General features: G+C 37.5%; 1 protein-coding gene across 12 annotated transcripts in view; it reads left to right on the forward strand.

Annotated features, from left to right (window-relative positions):
- Nucleotides 1–20,750, forward strand: part of LOC127880764 (kazrin-like) — a 94,152-nt gene that overhangs the window by 48,014 nt on the left and 25,388 nt on the right. For 11 of the 12 annotated variants that reach the window (XM_052428125.1, XM_052428133.1, XM_052428128.1 and 8 more), the window contains 2 exons: nucleotides 14,929–15,288; nucleotides 18,451–18,666. In XM_052428125.1, the coding sequence (XP_052284085.1) occupies nucleotides 14,929–15,288; nucleotides 18,451–18,666 (576 nt within the window). Of the gene's footprint in view, nucleotides 1–4,124; nucleotides 4,315–14,928; nucleotides 15,289–18,450; nucleotides 18,667–20,750 lie in introns of those variants that run through there. The other variant, XM_052428135.1, reaches the window with a different exon arrangement.

The raw sequence follows: 20,750 nt of genomic DNA on the forward strand, positions 1-20,750 counted from the left end.
TTTTTTAAGATTATCTCACAAATGACCACCACACCCTCACACTATACCCCCCCCCCACCCCACCCCCGCCCCAATTTTTTTTTCAAACGGTTAAAAAAAAACTATTTATTTTGATTATTTTATGTTTGAAATACCGTCCAACCATCGCACCCAAGAATACCCCCCCCCCATCCCCCCTCCCCCCACCCGAATACCCCCCCCCCCCTAATTTTTTTTTTTTTTTTTTTTTGTAAGATCATCTCACAAATAACCACCACACCCTCACACTATACCCCCCCCCCCCCACCTCACACCCCCATTTTTTTTTTGAAACGGTTAAAAAACACAAATATTTATTTTTATTATTTTATGTTTGAAATACCGTCCAACCATCGCACCCAAGAATACCCCCACCCCCACCCCCACCCCCCCCTCCCCCCCCCCCCCGATTTTTTTTTTTCCTTTTTTTCGAAGATAATGTAATAAATGTCCCAGCCCCCACACAATGCACCCCTCTTCACTCCACCCCTCCCTCATTTGTGATTGAAAATGAGAGTCCCTTCACCTTTAAAAAGAAAATAGATGAGCGGTCTGCACCCGCAAGGCGGTGCTCTTGTTTCAAAGGTGTGTTTCCTTCAATACAATGATTACAATATAGCACTAACATTATTTGACTGTGTCGCTTAGGGCAGGGTAGTAAATTTTGGAAAGAAACAGTAAATTTTCTGTGGGCTCAAACAAAAAAAGCATTTAAAGATAAGACAAAACGTAAAAATGGAGGTTTGTTTTCAACTTAAAATCAATATTATATGACTGTTGGTTGTATCATCTATATTGGATCACATTATGAAGTTAAGTAATTAGTCAGTGATTGACTGACATAGGTGTAAAGTTAACGTCGTCTCAAACAACAATGCTCTATTCCGTTGATTTTCAATATTGGCTAATTAATGCAGAACTTCTAAGAACATGTTCATTTTGGCCTACAGGCGGAAACTTTTTCAACATTTGATAGGCTTTTGATTTGAAGATCAATAAAGGTAAAAACTGGGTTATACAGCTTCCATGAAAAACTTCAGTGCATATGACAATTTAATTATATTATAAATATATGTCCTAATCTGCATCTGAAGTCTAATAAGCACGTAAAATATTACATGTATGGAATTGTCTTGAATTACCAATTTTCTGGAGAAAATAGTACCTGAAAACACTAATCAAAGTTGAAGAAGTGAAGGTTACACACCACTATGCTAGCTGAAATACCTACTAGAACTCTTGCTCTCTCTCTCTCACCTGACTGAGATTAAGAGATTAAGTAGGTAATCCGGGCAAGGCCGTGCCATATTGGCCCGAGATGATTATTTGAGATAGTAACTGGAAAAATGTTGCCAGATTATTAACTGAGGGGCACAATGAGCTATGAACTTGGGTTGTAGATGATCTATAATAATTTGTTTTGGAAATTAATGTTGGGTTATTTCTGTGATTTCTGCTTGAGCATTTAAAGGGGCTTTTGATAAATTTGGTAAGGATTTAGTTTAGTTTCAGTTTGATAAAGATGTGTCACCATATTTAGCTGTGAGTAAGAAAGTATTAAATATGAGCCCTGCTGTGGGAAAACTGGGCTAAATGCATTTGCCTTAAGTGTCGTCCCAGATAAGCCTGTACAGTCTGCACAGGCTAATAAGGGAGAGCACTTTCTGCTTTGATGGTATTTTTCGTTTAATGGTTAGTCTCTTCTTAGCAAAAATCTAGTTAGGGCGGAAAGTGTCAACCAAGATTAGCCTGTACTGACTGCGCAGGCCAATCTGGGATGACACTTTACACACGTGCATTAAGCCCAGTTTTCTCAGAGCATGTCTCAAAAGTATGTTTATTTAATGATACGTGATCCTTGTGTTTATTACTCTTCCTCATGATATAATAGACTGATCCCGGAAAAGCACGAGTTTAGAAAAACCCACAAATCACCCCGGTACAAACAACGCTTGTCCATTAAATCAACCAATGATAGCTTACTTTAAATAATAACGGTTGATACGGAGTGTGATTTTGAAAGGATTATAAATGGGTCATGTTTCTTTGTACCAGCAGATTAGTTGGTTTTTCCAAAAAGTTGCTTTTTACGGGATACATATATTACCAGCATGTTCTGTTTTGCCAGCTCTGGATTATGATAGTGTTGTACTCTTGGTTGTTATGCATATACTGCCCACTTGGCAAGAAAAAGGGAACAGTTACAACCACTTGGCCTCTACATCTTTGAAGTGTAAAGACAAAGTGAACAGATAATGTGTGCTATGAATTATGAACACTGATCTGGGATAATCTCCTATAAACAATCTCCATTACTGCTGGGTTATAACCCTGTTGAAGAGTGGAATATATTATAAGTGATGTGTTCTCAGTAACTGGTGGCCATGTGGTTTTGGATGAACTGTGGAAAAGTGGCGTGAGGGGAATTTAAATGTGATCGAAGTTGTTTCACTTTCAGTGTGTTGTTTAGGCCACGACTTTTTTTTTTATTGGTTTACAAAAATTATTTTGAAAATGGTCCATCGGGCGGTCGAAAAAAAAAAAAAAAAAAAACATCATTGGAAAAATAAGTTAATAGTAATAACATCAGAACAAAGACATCATATCTTTTATAACCTTAACACAGAGACGAAAAATCTAATTATGCAATGAAACACATCTATATCTTCAAATGAAATGAGTCACCTAAAAGCACCTTTTGTAACATCAGGCAATTTTAAACACTCCATTAAATGACATGCGTTCTTCTCCCATTAAAACGAAAAACTGCGCTTCATTTCCGTAATTCGATGCGCACCATTACGCAATGCGATGCCCGTTGCATAAATCTTATATAAGATAAACTACTCATACACAAAGTTTGTGTTTGCTCTTATTGGACTTATGACATCGTCCATGAAAAAAATCGAGGTAGATCGATCCCCGCGTCGTCGCGGTAATGTTTGTTAAAGTTGTTGTTGTCGTGAAAACTCGTTGATTTACAACGCAACACGTCTTTTTTAAACAGACGCGAATTAATACAATCATATTTGTCAACTTGGCTTTTGCTTTATTTTGATAATTTAATCCAAAGTTTAATGTTAGCAAGTGTTTTTACTGGAATTGTAAACAAGGAGCCAGTTAAAGTCTTCTGAAAATGTGCAGTCTGTGTGAATTGACAGTTTGACGTCATCAAAGGAAAGCCGCTTGCTGTCTGAAGCAATAAAGCGACAAATTTCGCGCCGACAAAATTGGCTTCCTTTGTCTAGCAATCAACATGCCGAACCAATCGTGCGTTTGTTTCTCAATTGCAATCCTCCAATTTAATAATAGCACGTGCATAGCTCCGCCTTCGAATCTTTTGCAGAGAACGGAGGCGGAGTTTAACGGTTAATTGAGCTAGTATTTTTAATACGCAAGTTGAGTTCCGATTTGCCGAAATTACTCGGCCCTAAGCATTAAAACGACAAATACATTTATCAATGATTTTCCGAGATATACCGATTTGTTCCGATTTCCAAACTTTCTGTACAGTTCCTATAAACTATGGCGGACGTGTTTACAAAATTCCTAAACACATATATCGTAAATAATGGCAGTGTTTTATTGGATTATTTATACTAATTATCAAATTGCAAGGTAATTCTTTTTTATCTACTATAATATCGGGTATGTTTAATATAATAAACATGTTAAACAATATAGTTGCGTCACAGACTCGGAAATAAATTTTGATGCGGTCGACATTTTACTGACGCTGATTTTCCTATTGTCTGTAATTAAATAAATTTTGAGAAGTGCCCATAAAAGGACTGGTACATACTGTGTCACATTGAAAAATATCCCGATCTCTGTAATATATGTGAACCAATCGTTGATTGTATACTTACTTGATTTTATTCGCAACCGTACTCAAACCGGATCGTTTTTTTTTTCTCGTTTCGCTCGTTTTTCAGTGCGGTCGGGAATAAAATATATAAAAAAAGACGATTTTCCGATTTTATTTTTTTTCCCATTTTCCAAAAATTAGGGTCGGCGGTTTTGTAAACCAAGAAATATAAAAGTCGTGGCCTTACAAATCTTTAAATACAACTATTAGCTTAAAAAGTCTGCTTTGCTTTAAAACAGGGCTTAATTATCAATTCATGCAAATAAACTGATTCTAGATATATATATTTGATGTTTTAAAAATTACCATATTAACAAATAGTGCACTCATTAGGCACCTGTTTGAAGGACTGAAGGTGTATTACTGATAATGGATAATTAAAGAAAAGTGCGAGTCATTTATTAAAAAGAATTGTGTTGCCAATACAGGTATGTAAAAAACTTTATTGTAAGTTTCATTAAACAATATATGATGCTTTAAGTGTGAATGTAACATATGACTTCTTTTATGTTGATTTCTTATTGTTGAAACTGCTAAATATTGTTCTCTTAGAATAATGATACATTTTATGTCACTGGCATTGTCCATGTTTGTTTGTAAAAAACATTAATTTAAAGTTGTTCTTTACAAATCTGAATCAGTTTTTCAATTGAAATTAGCCTCTTTGCGAAAAATAGTGTATGTGTGGAAAGTATCATCCAAGATCAGCCTGTGCTGTCATCACAGGCTCAATCAGGGACAACACTTTTAACCTTAACTTGATTTTTGCTAAGAAGGGACTTCCTTTCAACCACAATACCATAAAAAAGGTAAGTGTTGTCTTTGAGCCCACACAGCCTAGCTGGGACTTGCCTGCACATGCTTATATGGGACTTCCCTTTGCGCACATGCATTAAGCCCTGTTTTCCCATAACAAGGCCCATTGCTAGTCTTGTCTGATATTTTGTCTTTGGTTCTTTCTCATGTTCTGTCCAAAATGTTGCACATAGAACTTAATGCTGTGTCACATAGTTTGTACATTGTGACATGGCTCCTTAAAACCTCTTTCAATTATTTTCAAACAAATTGCTACAGAAATATTTACCTTTCGGACAAATGAAATGCATTTAAAAGCTCTGACTGCTCGAAGATAAGTGCGTGAAAGCTACAACTTAATGCTTATGAACTCAAATCGCTGAAATAACATTTTTTCATGTATTTATCATGAATAGACCTTTAATGCCAATGGTTTACAATGTGAGATTAAAGTTTTGATAGTGGACAGTTTGTATACAAGTTCGCGGTCACTCAGAGCTAATAAAAGGGGTCAGTCAAGAGAAAACAATTATGTAGTAATATAAAATGTGTTGATGACAGTTTACTAATAAGTTATAAGGTTTGATAATATTTGAACTCAATTTGAACTGCTTTTTCTCATATTATAAAAGTAAGTTGACCAAAACATGTGTGTGGTCTAATTTTACAGCAGATGTATTATGGTTGTGAGTGGTAAGCATTGTTGCAATATATAAACTTTATTTAAAAAAATTATTTTTTTTAAACATTAAGTTTCAAAAAAGGAATAGAAAAAAAAGTCCACTAAATGTGAGAACAATATCAAACTTTTTTTTAAACAGATATATCTCAAATACTTATAATGATTATATACTTTTATACTTGTATTCCCTTTACTTATAACTTATGGGCAAGTACTTGACACAGAATAAGTAATATACAACTTGATCTTTTTACTTTCTATGCTTTGACATAGGACATTGTTGCCTGGACCATGTGTACCAATACTGGTGACATAGGACATTGTTGCCTGGACCAAGTGTACCAATACTGGTTGTACAATTAGTAAATGTTAAGTACAAAATTAGGGTCCACATTTTCTGTCCATTAACCCATAATTAGTCAATTAGTTGGTTCTAATATGAATACTGTGTTAAGTGGTGCAGAGACAAATGTGTGCTAAATGGTTCTTGCATCCAACTGTTCCAACTGGCTAGTTATGTTGTAGAGTATTGGACAATAAGTACTGCTTGACCGCTGGTCATTTAACTAATAATTGATACATGACTGACCATGAAATCAATGTCAATATGAAAACATGGTTAGTTTGTGGACTAGAGATGGGTATTAGAAGATGTATTGGTTCTAGGATTTCTGACTGTATAAATTAAATTGTGTGTGTTTTCAATGGTGATGAGGGGTACTAAGTGGTGGAGCAGGTATATAATATTTTTGAAGAATTTTGCTGTTGTATTCTTTTTGATGTATGTATACAGATTTAATATCATTTTGTTTTCTATTCAAGGATTAAGTACATTATTTTATGAATATCAACATTATGCATTTGTAAAGTATAATCAGCTTAAAATATGATTAGTCTAAAACAAGCTGAACATTGTATTTTTGAAACTTTGTTGTTAAGCTTCATACTGTAAGTACACATAATTTCTGTAAAATTCCCTCATTTTGTAATATTTAGATATTAAATTTAAAAAAACAACATTACAATTCATTAGCCTACAAGTTATGTTGCTAATGGCCATTTAGAAGCAAGATTAATTTATAAAATCTCCAGTGTAGGAATACCACCCATGCAATGCTGTCAACCTGACAAAATGTGGAGAAATAAATTATTATGATGTTGCACTCAGGTCCTGATTTTGCTTTAAACTTATAATGGGCCTGAGTGTCTTTAAATAATGTTCTTGCATTGAAGTCTGAGTTGAGTTTGACTGAACTATGTCAGAATGAGAATTCATCGATCTCTCTGAAGAGACATCAATAGCATAGATACTGGAAATGGATTCCAAAGATGTCACAATTACTTCTTGTTGTCACTAAAGTGAACAAGTTAGAAAGTCTGCTTTTGGGAAAAGTGGGCTTAAAGCATGGTGTAATAGTACCAGATTAGCATGGGTGTAATAGTACCAGATCAGCATGTGCAGTGTAATAGTACCAGATCAGCCTGTGCAGTGTAATAGTACCAGATCAGCCAGTGCAGTGTAATAGTACCAGATCAGCCAGTGCAGTGTAATAGTACCAGATCAGCCAGTGCAGTGTAATAGTACCAGATCAGCCTGTGCAGTGTAATAGTACCAGATCAGCCTGTGCAGTGTAATAGTACCAGATCAGCCTGTGCAGTGTAATAGTACCAGATCAGCCTGTGCAGTGTAATAGTACCAGATCAGCCAGTGCAGTGTAATAGTACCAGATCAGCCAGTGCAGTGTAATAGTACCAGATCAGCCTGTGCAGTGTAATAGTACCAGATCAGCCTGTGCAGTTAAAGCATGGGTGTAATAGTACCAGATCAGCCTGTGCAGTTAAAGCATGGGTGTAATAGTACCAGATTAGCCAGTGCAGTTAAAGCATGGGTGTAATAGTACCAGATTAGCCAGTGCAGTTAAAGCATGGGTGTAATAGTACCAGATTAGCCAGTGCAGTTAAAGCATGGGTGTAATAGTACCAGATCAGCATGGGTGTAATAGTACCAGATCAGCCAGTGCAGTTCTTGTGGGTGTAATAGTACCAGATCAGCCAGTGCAGTTCTTGTGGGTGTAATAGTACCAGATCAGCCAGTGCAGTTAAAGCATGGTTGTAATAGTACCAGATCAGCCAGTGCAGTTCTTGTGGGTGTAATAGTACCAGATCAGCCAGTGCAGTTAAAGCATGGGTGTAATAGTACCAGATTAGCCAGTGCAGTTAAAGCATGGGTGTAATAGTACCAGATCAGCCAGTGCATGGGTGTAATAGTACCAGATTAGCCAGTGCAGTTAAAGCATGGGTGTAATAGTACCAGATTAGCCAGTGCAGTTAAAGCATGGGTGTAATAGTACCAGATCAGCATGGGTGTAATAGTACCAGATCAGCCAGTGCAGTTCTTGTGGGTGTAATAGTACCAGATCAGCCAGTGCAGTTCTTGTGGGTGTAATAGTACCAGATCAGCCAGTGCAGTTAAAGCATGGTTGTAATAGTACCAGATCAGCCAGTGCAGTTCTTGTGGGTGTAATAGTACCAGATCAGCCAGTGCAGTTCTTGTGGGTGTAATAGTACCAGATCAGCCAGTGCAGTTAAAGCATGGGTGTAATAGTACCAGATCAGCCAGTGCAGTTAAAGCATGGGTGTAATAGTACCAGATCAGCCAGTGCAGTTAAAGCATGGGTGTAATAGTACCAGATTAGCCAGTGCAGTTAAAGCATGGGTGTAATAGTACCAGATTAGCCAGTGCAGTTCTTGTGCAGCATGGGTGTAATAGTACCAGATTAGCCAGTGCAGTTCTTGTGCAGCATGGGTGTAATAGTACCAGATCAGCCAGTGCAGTTCTTGTGCAGCATGGGTGTAATAGTACCAGATTAGCCAGTGCAGTTAAAGCATGGGTGTAATAGTACCAGATTAGCCAGTGCAGTTCTTGTGCAGCATGGGTGTAATAGTACCAGATTAGCCAGTGCAGTTCTTGTGCAGCATGGGTGTAATAGTACCAGATCAGCCAGTGCAGTTCTTGTGCAGCATGGGTGTAATAGTACCAGATTAGCCAGTGCAGTTAAAGCATGGGTGTAATAGTACTAGATTAGCCAGTGCAGTTAAAGCATGGGTGTAATAGTACCAGATTAGCCAGTGCAGTTAAAGCATGGGTGTAATAGTACCAGATTAGCCAGTGCAGTTAAAGCATGGGTGTAATAGTACCAGATTAGCCAGTGCAGTTCTTGTGGGTGTAATAGTACCAGATCAGCCAGTGCAGTTAAAGCATGGGTGTAATAGTACCAGATCAGCCAGTGCAGTTAAAGCATGGGTGTAATAGTACCAGATCAGCCAGTGCAGTTAAAGCATGGGTGTAATAGTACCAGATCAGCCAGTGCAGTTAAAGCATGGGTGTAATAGTACCAGATCAGCCAGTGCAGTTAAAGCATGGGTGTAATAGTACCAGATCAGCCAGTGCAGTTAAAGCATGGGTGTAATAGTACCAGATTAGCCAGTGCAGTTCTTGCGCAGCCTATCTGGGAGGAGACTTAAAGCATGGTTGTAATAGTACCAGATCAGCCAGTGCAGTTCTTGCGCAGCCTATCTGGGAGGAGACTTAAAGCATGGTTGTAATAGTACCAGATCAGCCAGTGCAGTTCTTGCACAGCCTATCTGGGAGGAGACTTAAAGCATGGTTGTAATAGTACCAGATCAGCCAGTGCAGTTCTTGCGCAGCCTATCTGGGAGGAGACTTAAAGCATGGTTGTAATAGTACCAGATCAGCCAGTGCAGTTCTTGCGCAGCCTATCTGGGAGGAGACTTAAAGCATGGTTGTAATAGTACCAGATCAGCCAGTGCAGTTCTTGCGCAGCCTATCTGGGAGGAGACTTAAAGCATGGTTGTAATAGTACCAGATCAGCCAGTGCAGTTCTTGCGCAGCCTATCTGGGAGGAGACTTAAAGCATGGGTGTAATAGTACCAGATTAGCCAGTGCAGTTCTTGTGCAGCCTATCTGGGAGGAGACTTAAAGCATGGGTGTAATAGTACCAGATTAGCCAGTGCAGTTCTTGCGCAGCCTATCTGGGAGGAGACTTAACCCACATGCATTAAGTCTAGTTTTCACAGAACAAAGCCTGCATAGTTAAGATACAACTTTCATATACAAACATAACTATAGTGGGGAAATATTTTGTAAGCCCTGATGAAAGACTGTATAAAAGTGTGTGTTTTTAATTTATCAAACATTTTGTTATAATTCTAAAGTGCATTCAATGATAATTAAGTAAAAACTTCTTTGAGAATTATTGTGATTGTATTTTTATCATCAGCATCAAGCACATAAAATTGTAACCAGTAAAATGTTTTATTGCTTTATTAAGACTTTAAAGAACATGAATTGCCTCTAGCATGATAGAGACTCCTTATTAACATGTGTAACAGCAAACAGCATGGGTTGTCAAGGACTATTATTATGTATCATTGTCTAGCCGTCAGAATATGATGAATGAGCATTACATAAGAAAACAGTGTTAAACAAGGTATTGTGGTATCATAACATCATTAGACAAATGACATGCAAAAATGGGTCTTAAGCACTATGAGGCTAGCGTAGGTCCAGCCGAGCCTGCAGTTTGGCATTTGAAAGATGTTTGGTGTTTGTTAACAAGTAAAGATGCTATAAATACAGTGGAAAGTCATGAAAGCTATATGTATTGGTTGCATGGTAAGCCATTGGCTTATAATGACACCGATTTCCTGGGAATAACCAAGCAGTCATTGGGATCAAATTTTCCATCTCCTGGGAATAACCAAGCAGTCATTGGGATCAAAGTTTCCATCTCCTGGGAATAACCAAGCAGTCATTGGGATCAAATTTTCCATCTCCTGGGAATAACCAACCAGTCATTGGGATCAAAGTTTCCATCTGGGATTCAAATTGCATGTGTGTAAAGTATCCTCCCAGACTAGCCTGCTTCAGTTAACACAGGCTATTCAAGGACATAGCTTTTAGCCTTAACTGTATTTTTGTTTAGAAAAAAATTGCTTTAAACGAAAATACAACTAGAAATGGCGCGGCAGAGGCCAACGCGTATCCCAATACCGAATGTTTCACCCAGGGGGCACTCCAGGGTTGGTAATGGGGCCATGCATAGTTGAGATTGACCGTATTGTCATAAGAGAATTGTTCAGTATCAATTGGAAGAAAATCAGTGTAGAAATGAAGAAGTTAATGTAGAATAACATAAAACAAGAGATGGGTTTGTCAGAAATACAATGCCCCCTACTGCAGTTCTTTAATTTATTAAGCCCCCCCCTTCGAAGAAGAGGGGGTATATCGTTTTGCAATGATGTCGGTCGGTCGGTCCGTCCACCAGATGGTTTCCGGATGATAACTCAAGAACACTTAGGCCTATGATCATGAAACTTCATATGAACATTGATCATGACTGGCAGATGACCCCTCTTAATTTTCAGGTCACTTGGTCCAAGGGTAAGGTCACAGTGACTCGAAACAGTAAAATGGGTTCCTGATGATAACTCAAGAATAATAAGGCCTAGGATCATGAAACTTCATTGGTACATTGATCATGACTGGCAGATGACCCCTATTGATTTTCAGGTCACTAGGTCAAAGGTCAAGGTCACAGTGACAAAAAACGTATTCATACAATGGCTGCCACTACAACTAACAGCCCATATGGGGGGCATGCATGTTTTACAAACAGCCCTTGTTTAAAAAAAATTATCATTTGGCAGGTTCATTAATTACCTCCCTTTAAAGCTTATTACTTTCCTTGGATTTGTTTTTTTTACCTTTGACCTTGAAAGATGACATTGACCTTGACCTTTCACCACTCAAAATGTGCAGCTCCATCAGATACACATGCATGCCAAATATTAAGTTGCTTATCTTCAATATTGCAAAAGTTATGGCCAATGTTTAAGTACATAAAATAAATGAGTGAAAATCTCTGACCGGGCCCACCCCAACCCCCATAACTTTCGACCAAGGGGGCAGCTCAAAATTCCAAATAGTGCAGGGTTGCACATATGCTCATAGCTACCATGTGTGTAAGTTCAAGGTTCTAGTGCTTATAGTGTAGGAGGAGATAGTGGCCAGGACGGACGAACAGATGGACGGCGGAAATAATTTCAATATCCCCACGCTTTTCAAAAAGCGTGGGTAATTAAAGCAGACAATGTTGTGTCAGATTAGCCTGTGCGTACTGCAAGGGCTAATCTGAGACTAGGCTTAACACACATGCATTAAGCCCAGTTTTCCCAGAGCTCAGCTATTAAACATGGTGCCATGGCAGCGTTGGCAGCTGTGGCAGTTACCCATGGAGTAAATTATTAATGCATATTATAGAACACAGGGCGGCTCTGATCCAATTGTAAGTTAAACCATCAGCAGTAAAATTGTTGGAAGTTAATTAGCCAGACCATTCGGTTAATTACTGTGATGTGAACATCTAATATTTATCTGAGGACTGGGTGAAAATACATGAATTATTGCTCTAATATGGACTATATATATCCCATTTCTGTTTTTCAATTTTGCTGTTCAGTTCAGAGATGTTTCAGGCAGATTTGGTGAACAGTTGTTGTTATAGGCTTGTGGCAGTAAAAGGATGAGTGAATTGTGTAAAAACATGATGAAATCTCATAAATGGATTGTGTTTTTGTGTGACAACATGAGACTTCAGAACTGAAAAGGTAAACGAAAACCTGTGAAACATTAAATTGCACAGACAAATAGCTAAAGGCAATAGGCGGTCTCAGGTCATTTTTTTTATAACGCATAATTATTTTATAGTGTGTGTGTGTGTGTTTGTGTGTGTGTGTGTGCTTGTCGCTACTATTAACCCTTTCTTACTAGATTCAAGTTTTTAAAGTGAAAATGGCTATGTGCAAACAGCATAAAACCAGAACAGACTGCAAGTAACTCACAGTCCATTCAGCTTTTATGCTGTATGCTGGTCATCAGTATCTAAGGGTTGGAAATAAATCCTTAAAAACTTCAATCTAGTAAGAAAGGTCTGTAATTAAATTTGATTTTCTAAGGGAATTAAAATGCATCAAAATAAGTATGAAGTGTTAAAGGGTTAAGAATCAGTGATGATGGCCTTTTCATGAGTCACAGGCAGGCATTTCACAGGTTGCCTTCAGTTGGGCTTCATTTTGTCCTGATGACTACATGGGCACTTGAATGCTGATGATGCTTAGCTGATAGTTGGGGCTGATAATGGGTGCTGATATTGCACGCAGCTAGTTGGGGCTGATAATGGGTGGTGATATTGCACACAGATAGTTGGGGCTGATAATGGGTGCTGATATTGCACGCAGATAGTTGGGGCTGATAATGGGTGCTGATATTGCACGCAGATAGTTGGGGCTGATAATGGGTGGTGATATTGCACACAGATAGTTGGGGCTGATAATGGGTGCTGATATTGCACGCAGATAAGCTGGACTTGGTAGTAATCAGTGGATTACATAGAGGATATTTGTTGGATTCGGTGGATTATCGATTTTAATTCACAAGTGATCATAGAAAATAATATTTTCACGAGTGGCGCAGTTAAGAGTGAAAATATTTATTTTTTATTTTATATGATCACGAGTGAATTAAAATCTATAATTCACCGAACCCAACAAATTTTCTTTTTATTTTATGCTGATTTTCACATATACATTTTTTATATACATTGTTAAAGAGTTTAACCAAAGAATTTCGTTAAGAAAATGACGTCATTTCGTCAAATAAATGACGTCATTTAACATAAACAGTGAAAATTATCGATAATTTTCACTGATAATTTTCATTGTTTGAAACAGTGAAATTATCAGTTTTAATTCACTGATATTTCTCTATAAACCACCAGAAAGCATAAAATAAAATGCACTATGATTTTCATGGAATCTCTAAGAGGTAAACCCTTTCCCCCATAAGAAGCTAAATGAAAATGGCTATGTGCAAACAGCATAAAACCAGGACAGCCTGTGAGTAACTCGAGTAACTCGCAGTCTATTCAGATTTCATGCTGTTTGCTGCTCATCAGTATCTACGGTTTGGAGATGAAGCCTTAAAAACTTGAATCTAGTAAGAAAGGTCTTTAATGGGTTAAAAGTCCTTTTAAAAAAAAACAGTTTTCTCTTCTACGAAGATTGCTTAAACTTTTGGGCATGAACTTTTATGTTTATTTTCAAAACAGAGGTTAAAATAGTTATGTGTAAAAAAAAACTCAAGATATTTACATAGACTGTTATGCTATTATATCCATAAAAAACACATATTAAACGCTCTTACTTATTACTTTAGAAAACACCTTCAGGCAAAATAAAATGTGTGGATTCAAAGGTAATGACCTCTAAAATAGTTGTTTTAGCTTTTTGATTATTACCCAATTCCCACAAAATGCGCTTATGTTCTAAGATTCCCATGGCCTCCAGCTTTCAGGGTATTGCCGTATTGCGTAAGCACTTGCCAAGAGGAATGTTATCTGATTTAATGCTGATTTTTATCCTGTTTCAATCTCTAACCAGCATGAGCTGCCTTATTTTTCAGTGGAAAATGTTGTTTTGAAATGTTTGAATATAGATATGAAGTTATGTTGCAAACTGGGAAGGAGCACGCTTCATACAACAACGTTGGTGAAATGTTCTAAGCCAATGAAGTGTTATTTGAAATTTCAGGTTACTAAAAAATGTTTTGTGAAATGTTCAATAAGGATTCATATGCTTTCTGTTTGTGAATCTATATGTATACATAGGAATAGAATCATTTCAGCCATTGTAACTGCACACCCTTAACCCTTTACATGCTGGGAAATTTATCGTCTGCTAAATTGTCGTCTGCTGAATTTCTATAATTAGCTTTTTCTTTGATTTTTTTTCAAAGAACACTATCAGAATAGCAAACAGTTTGGATCCTGATGAGACGCCACGTTCTGTGGTGTCTCATCTGGATCCAAACTGTTTGCAAAGGCCTTCAAAATTCGGTTCCCGCACTGAAAGGGTTAATCTTTCAATACTTCTTGTACAGGGGATAATACTGTAAAATCATTTACAGGCATGAAATTTTGTGGTAAAAAAAGCATTTACCGGTATTAGTGGACTATAAGTTACACTTTTAGTAACTGATGGTGTATGGGATATACACCCTCAGTACTTTCATACCATATCTCAACCGACTACTCTCTTACTTGGATAATGTATGGAAATTAGCCAGGGTGTATGGAAAATACACCATGGGCACGTGATCGCGCTAAGCCAATCGGATTAGGTCATTTTTGTAGGAAATGAGATATGTGTAAATTCACGGATTTCTGAGAAATTTGTGTTGGTCATTTTCCGACCTGTTTGCTTAAAATAAATGGATCTATCAACCCGCAATATCAAGACATATTACTGTCTTACGATTAATATTGATTTTGTAGTATGAAATGTCTTAACAAATCTAGGGGCCACACAATTTATGTAGGGGCCATTTGAGCTTCTGGGCTCCTGCTAGTTTTCATCTCTATACCGTTATAGAGGATGCTGCCGCAAAGCGTTAGAGATTTCAATTGGTCTGGTTTTTTATTTTCAGCCATTCAATCACTGGACTCGCTCAATGACCAGATAGTTCAGTTCATCTTCAGCTCAGTGCGCCATGACAACCATTGTAGCGATGAAAAGGACCTAGGGCCCAACGAACAGCAGACGCTCCACTCGTCTATGGTCTTGATCAGGAAACTTCTGCAGGACGCCCAATCGAAATTCAGAACCATGGTGGAAGACAACAAACAGCTGGCGGCGAAAATTGATGGATCTATTAACACAGCCAATCAGGAAGTGAGCGCGCTTAGAGCAGAGCTGGAGGATACCAACAAGCGGTTGTCACAGATGAGCGATACAGAACTGCTGAAGAAAGACTGCGGCAGTTCAGAGGGGGAATCAGATATTGAAGGTGGGTTTTATGATCAATTTTTGTAGCAGGGTCCTAGGTGACCTTCATGGAAAAAATGCAGTGAAAGTCTGCTATATTGTTATTTGTATGTTTAATGATAAAGATATCTCTTTATGGAGTTTTTGGCAAAGAATTATTACATTGATCATATGAAACTTGAATAGTTTAATTTTTTCATAGACCATTATGAAAGGCATTTTACTTATTTTTATTGTTTGAAACCAAATCATCATAAATTGTATATACAGTCATAGCTCAAGATGGAACCAGGATTATAGAACAAATTGAGTTAGAGAAGGTCTCAAGTTATCAATGCTTCCAAAGTTGTTAACTATGGGACATTCCAAAAAAAAGTGTAACTATAAAAGCTTTTTCAACATAAATACATATAGTGTCAAATATTACAATACCTTTTTTGTAAATGAAATTAAGTTTTTAATATTACAATAGAATATTGAAGTTAACAGTATTATAATATGTTTTAAAAGTGCACATGTACATATGAAATGATAAAAGTAATTTTACTTCTTAAGCCATTTAAATTTGTATGCCCCCGGTAGTGTGGCATATAGCAGTTGAACTGTCAGTCCATTTCTCTGTCTGTCTGTCTGTGTGTCCGTCCGAAAACTTTAACATTGGCCATTATAAACTTTTGCAATATTGAAGATAGCAACTTGATATTTGGCATGCATGTGTATCTCATGAAGCTGCACATTTTGAGTGGTAAAAGGTCAAGGTCATCCTTCGAGGTCAAAAGTAAAAAAATACAAACTAAAGGAAGTAATAAGCTTTAAAAGGGAGATAATTTCCAAACCTGCCAAATGATATATTGAAATTGTATTTCAAAGCGCGGCAAACGGGGGCAGATAATGTAGCGGATTCGTGGTCTAGTGGTAACACACTGGCTTCACAATCCAGAGATCGCTGGTTCGATCCCCCGCTGCACCTAACCTACTAACTCGTCTTTCGCATAAGACGTTAAACCGAGGTGCAGTGTACTAGGTGCTATACACCGGGCACTAAAAGACCCAGGGTCACCTCTGGAACGGGGTGTCTCCTGTATCTTGCACTATCCCCCGTAACCAACTAACACATCTTTCTGGGGGCGATGGCCATATGGGAGACAATCCCGGTGCACTCGATAAAAAATAAAAACAACAACACAACAACAACGGGGCAGATAATACAGGTCTGGCTACCGTAACCTCGTGAAGAGGCCAGTAGGACCTGTAAATAAACTCTGAAACACACGGGGCAGATAATTGGAATACTGCAAAAACCATTTCGATAAAAGGCAAACCACTACATAATCCATAAAAAAATAAAAAAAAGCATCTAGACACATTAAGGTCTCATTGGCCATCGTGCTCTGATGTATAATATGACCTTACTTTCTCCCCTGAAGGGTCACAGGGGCAGGTCGATACATCTGTAGTCGCGAAGACGCTGGACGACCTGTAAATAAATCTCAAACACACACACGGGCATTGTGTTTCTGACAAACACATCTCTTGTTCTAAATTACATCTGTTTAGAAAACGTTTTTTTTCCACGTTTGCAGCTATTGCAAGGTGCAAAAATGTTGCCCATGTCAAACAATATGTACACAGAGGTGCGAATAACCTTCCTGATTTATGAATGGTACTTTTCAGTCTTGCGTATGATTAGGAGCCAAAACATTTGCTCAAGTTTTAAGAAATTGATGCTTGAGTTATCATGTCTTATTTAAAATATTTAATATAAATATAAAATATTTATGATTTTGCCCGAACTGCGAGATTTGTTTGAATTACAAAAAAAAATGAGTTTTCTATGCGGGTTTGAAAGAAGTTATACTGTATGTTTAATTACAAACAATAAGACTGTTCAAGATCTAATACTGTTAGGTCTTAAAATGCTTTGCAAGAGCAACATTAAATCAATAATCAATCAAATGAAATCTAGAGATTTATTTTATCTAATCTTTTCTCACAGTAGCTTTTGCAAGCTCATTATGGTAATTAGTGTCTTCAGGAAGCATTGTGTAGGATTAAGGTGATGTAGATGGACATTTACTGCAGGGCTGATGACTCCTATTACAAGGAATGTACACAGATGGAGGCAGGTGTGCTTATCAACACCTGGTGTGCTCATGTATATCTAGAGTCAGACCTATTTCATGGCCAAGGGGGACGTTTTGAAAAACAATTTCTTAGACCAAAGAATAAATAACATATTTATACAATATTTTCCTAGACTTAAGGATAAATAACAGACTTATGTCCAAATGATTGTTAATTGGCGATGTTCAATGCACAGTTTGACTTAAAATACAGGGTTTAATTAAGCTCTTAAATTAAACAGAAAAGTACAGGAAAATACATGACAACTTAGCCAAAGGCACCTACCTATTCATGAGGATTTCGCTAGCAGGCCTATGTACCTTATATGGCAGCAAATCAAAATGAAAAACCTCCTACAAAGCTGGTATTTTTTGCATGGTGAATGTCTTTGAACACTATCCACACAAACTCATCATCTGACTTCATTTGACCTTGACACTGACCTCCTTTTAAACTTATTCCGAGGTTCTTGATTTATCAATATTGACCATTTGATAAACTATACTACGTACTAAAAAGCTTTGATACTTACACTCAAAACTCACACATCAGCTGACCTCATTTATGCCATGGCATTGACCTTATTCAAACTAAGACTTATTCAAATTTGCCAATTGAACAATACTGAAAAGGCTTCTACCTGGGCCATCAGCATTTATTGAAATGCAGCTTCTTGTTACGAATGCAGATAAGAAAGTTCTAGACAAACGCAATATCCTCCTCATTCTGTGTTGCTTACGACAAACAGGTTGGCTTTAAAAAATGAACAAGTATGGCCGCAAAAGGCAATCTACCCAAATTATTATCATATTTCAATTATTGGTATATTAAAACCGCAACCAAGTTTTATTTCAACTATTATTCCCTGAAATTTATTTCATACTATACTGTAAATATTAGAAAACTTTATGCCCCAATGAAACAGTCAATCTGTATTATAAAAAATCAATTGCTTCACTTCACATGAAAAAGAAATTGTTACATGTTTTCAGGATATTTTTGTAAACATGATCAAGCTATTTTTTTTAACAAATGTTATTTCTGCTGTTTTGTTTCTTAGACTCCAACAAGGAAAAGCTGGACAAGGAAAATGAACTCCGTCAGCTCAAGGAGGATAATCAGAAATTAGAGACCACAGTTCGCTCCCTTTCAAGGGAAATCAGTGAGTTGCGGACCCTGAAGGTCGTCAATAGCAACCATCCGAGCTACGGGGAGTTGAAACTGGATCTAATTCAGACAAAGCAGGATTTGAACAGGGCTAAAGAGGCATTAGCAGGTAGATTATGGGCATGATACATTTATCCTCAGTGTTCTTAAAAAAACGTATTAGGAGCAATGTTTATGCCCCCCTTCAAAGAAGAGGGGGGTATATTGTTTTGCTAGATGTCAGTTGGTCGGTCTGTCTGTCTGTTGGTATACCAGTTCATTTTCGATCAAAAACTTGTGAATGGATTGACCAATTTGCTTGATTCTTCCCATGTGCATTGGCCTGTGCAAGTAGATGACCCTTATTGAAATTAGGGTCACTAGGTCAAAGGTCAACGTCACTGTCACACTAAGAGTTAAAACTGTTTTTAATAAAAAAAACTTGCTAACGGATTGACCAATTGGCTTGATACTTCCCATGTGCATTGGCCTTTGCCAATAGATGACCCCTATTGAACTTAGGGTCACTAGGTCAAAGGTCAAGGTCATTGTCACTCAAAAAGGGAAAAAATTTGCGGATCAATAACGTGTGGACAGGTGGACTGATTGGCTTGATACTTTGCATCAGAGCTCCAGATAATTTTTTCAGCCAAGGGGTATTTCACTCATGAAATTTTTAATTGACGAGTACAAATCAAAATCCGATAATTTTAAGGAGTATTTATATCCAAAGGATCAGAATTAATGTACACAATACAGCAATCACTTTTGTTTTATTTAACAGTTGTTCTATTGTTGTTTTTTGCCCTTGGCTTAAAAGCAGCCATTAATCTATTTTCCGTATTGATTTTTCAAGCCACTGTTTAGCACACACTGTACAGCCACGATCAAAATCTTCTAAGCTTGGCCCACAAAACTTGTTTATTATATGTGTTTTTCGGTTGCCATTTAAAAAGTGTTTGAAGGAAAAGTTTTTTTCCATAGTGCCACACAAGAGATGAAATTATATAAAAAAATTAAATGCTTGAAGTTGGGCGATTCTTGTTTTATTGAATGTAATGTCAAATGTTTCCACCATAAGCGTATATCGATTCTCGACAATGCAGCGGGGAGCCTGTTGTGTCAACATCGGCCTTTATCGTGGGCCAAAATGAAATCATATCATTCTGACTGAGGAGTAAATTAGGTCGGGAACCACATTCTATACATAGATGGCCATGTCACTACGTTTTTACCGGTGTGGACACAATGACGGGAACCAGTCATGTTTACATGAATTCATATGCATGTATAAACGGCTAATACGCATTGAAATTGCACACGATGCATTATCCGAATTTAGCCAGGAGGTTTTTTACTCAACAAAATTTTATGTCGTGCGTATTTCCTTTTTTTTCATGCGTATTTTACGCAAATACGCATCTTATCTGGCCCTCTGCTTTGCATGCGTTCGAAAGTAAATGACCAATATTGAAATTCGGGTCAAAGGTCAAGGTCACTGTCACTCTAAATGTGAAATCGTTTCAGATCAATAACTAGTCAACTGATTCACTGATTTATTTAATACTTCACATGTGTATTGGCGGTGGACAGTAGATGGCCTCTATTGAAATTGGGGTCACTAGCGCAAAGGTCAAGGTCACTGTCACACTAAGTGTGAATCATTTCTGATCTCGTCAACTGATTCACTGATTGGCTTGATAATTCCCATTTGTATTGGCCTTTGTTACAAAAAATCCTGTGTAAAGGCCCTGTTTCAGAGAAGAATACTGACCCTGTGTGCATTGAATTGTTTGACTGTTGTGGATTGCATGTAGATCATCAATTGTGTTGTGATTTTGTTTACATAGAATGTATTGCACAACTGGCTGTGCAGAATAAACATTAGATTGTTCAGCTGCAATCCTGGGAACAGATTGTTAATTGAGTGTTTATCTTGTATATGGTGCATGAAAGATTAAGCACCTGCTCTCTTATAGCTCCTTGTGGGCGAAATACAGTCAACAGGTGTTTGCCAGGAAGAGTTTTTAGATGGGCGCTTTAGCGACCGTCTAATGTGCTTGATGTAAAATTCAGGTCGATACGGCCTGGGTATGATTAGCCCAATTCCCGCTTACACTACGCGGGAAGAAAGAGTTGTATAATTTATGCAAGAGGTTTGAGTTCTCCAATTATGTTTATTCACAATGGAAACATTATATTAATATCGTGTTA

This window comes from Dreissena polymorpha, chromosome 5, assembly GCF_020536995.1.
Source record: "Dreissena polymorpha isolate Duluth1 chromosome 5, UMN_Dpol_1.0, whole genome shotgun sequence".
Taxonomy (NCBI): Eukaryota; Metazoa; Mollusca; class Bivalvia; order Myida; family Dreissenidae; genus Dreissena; species Dreissena polymorpha.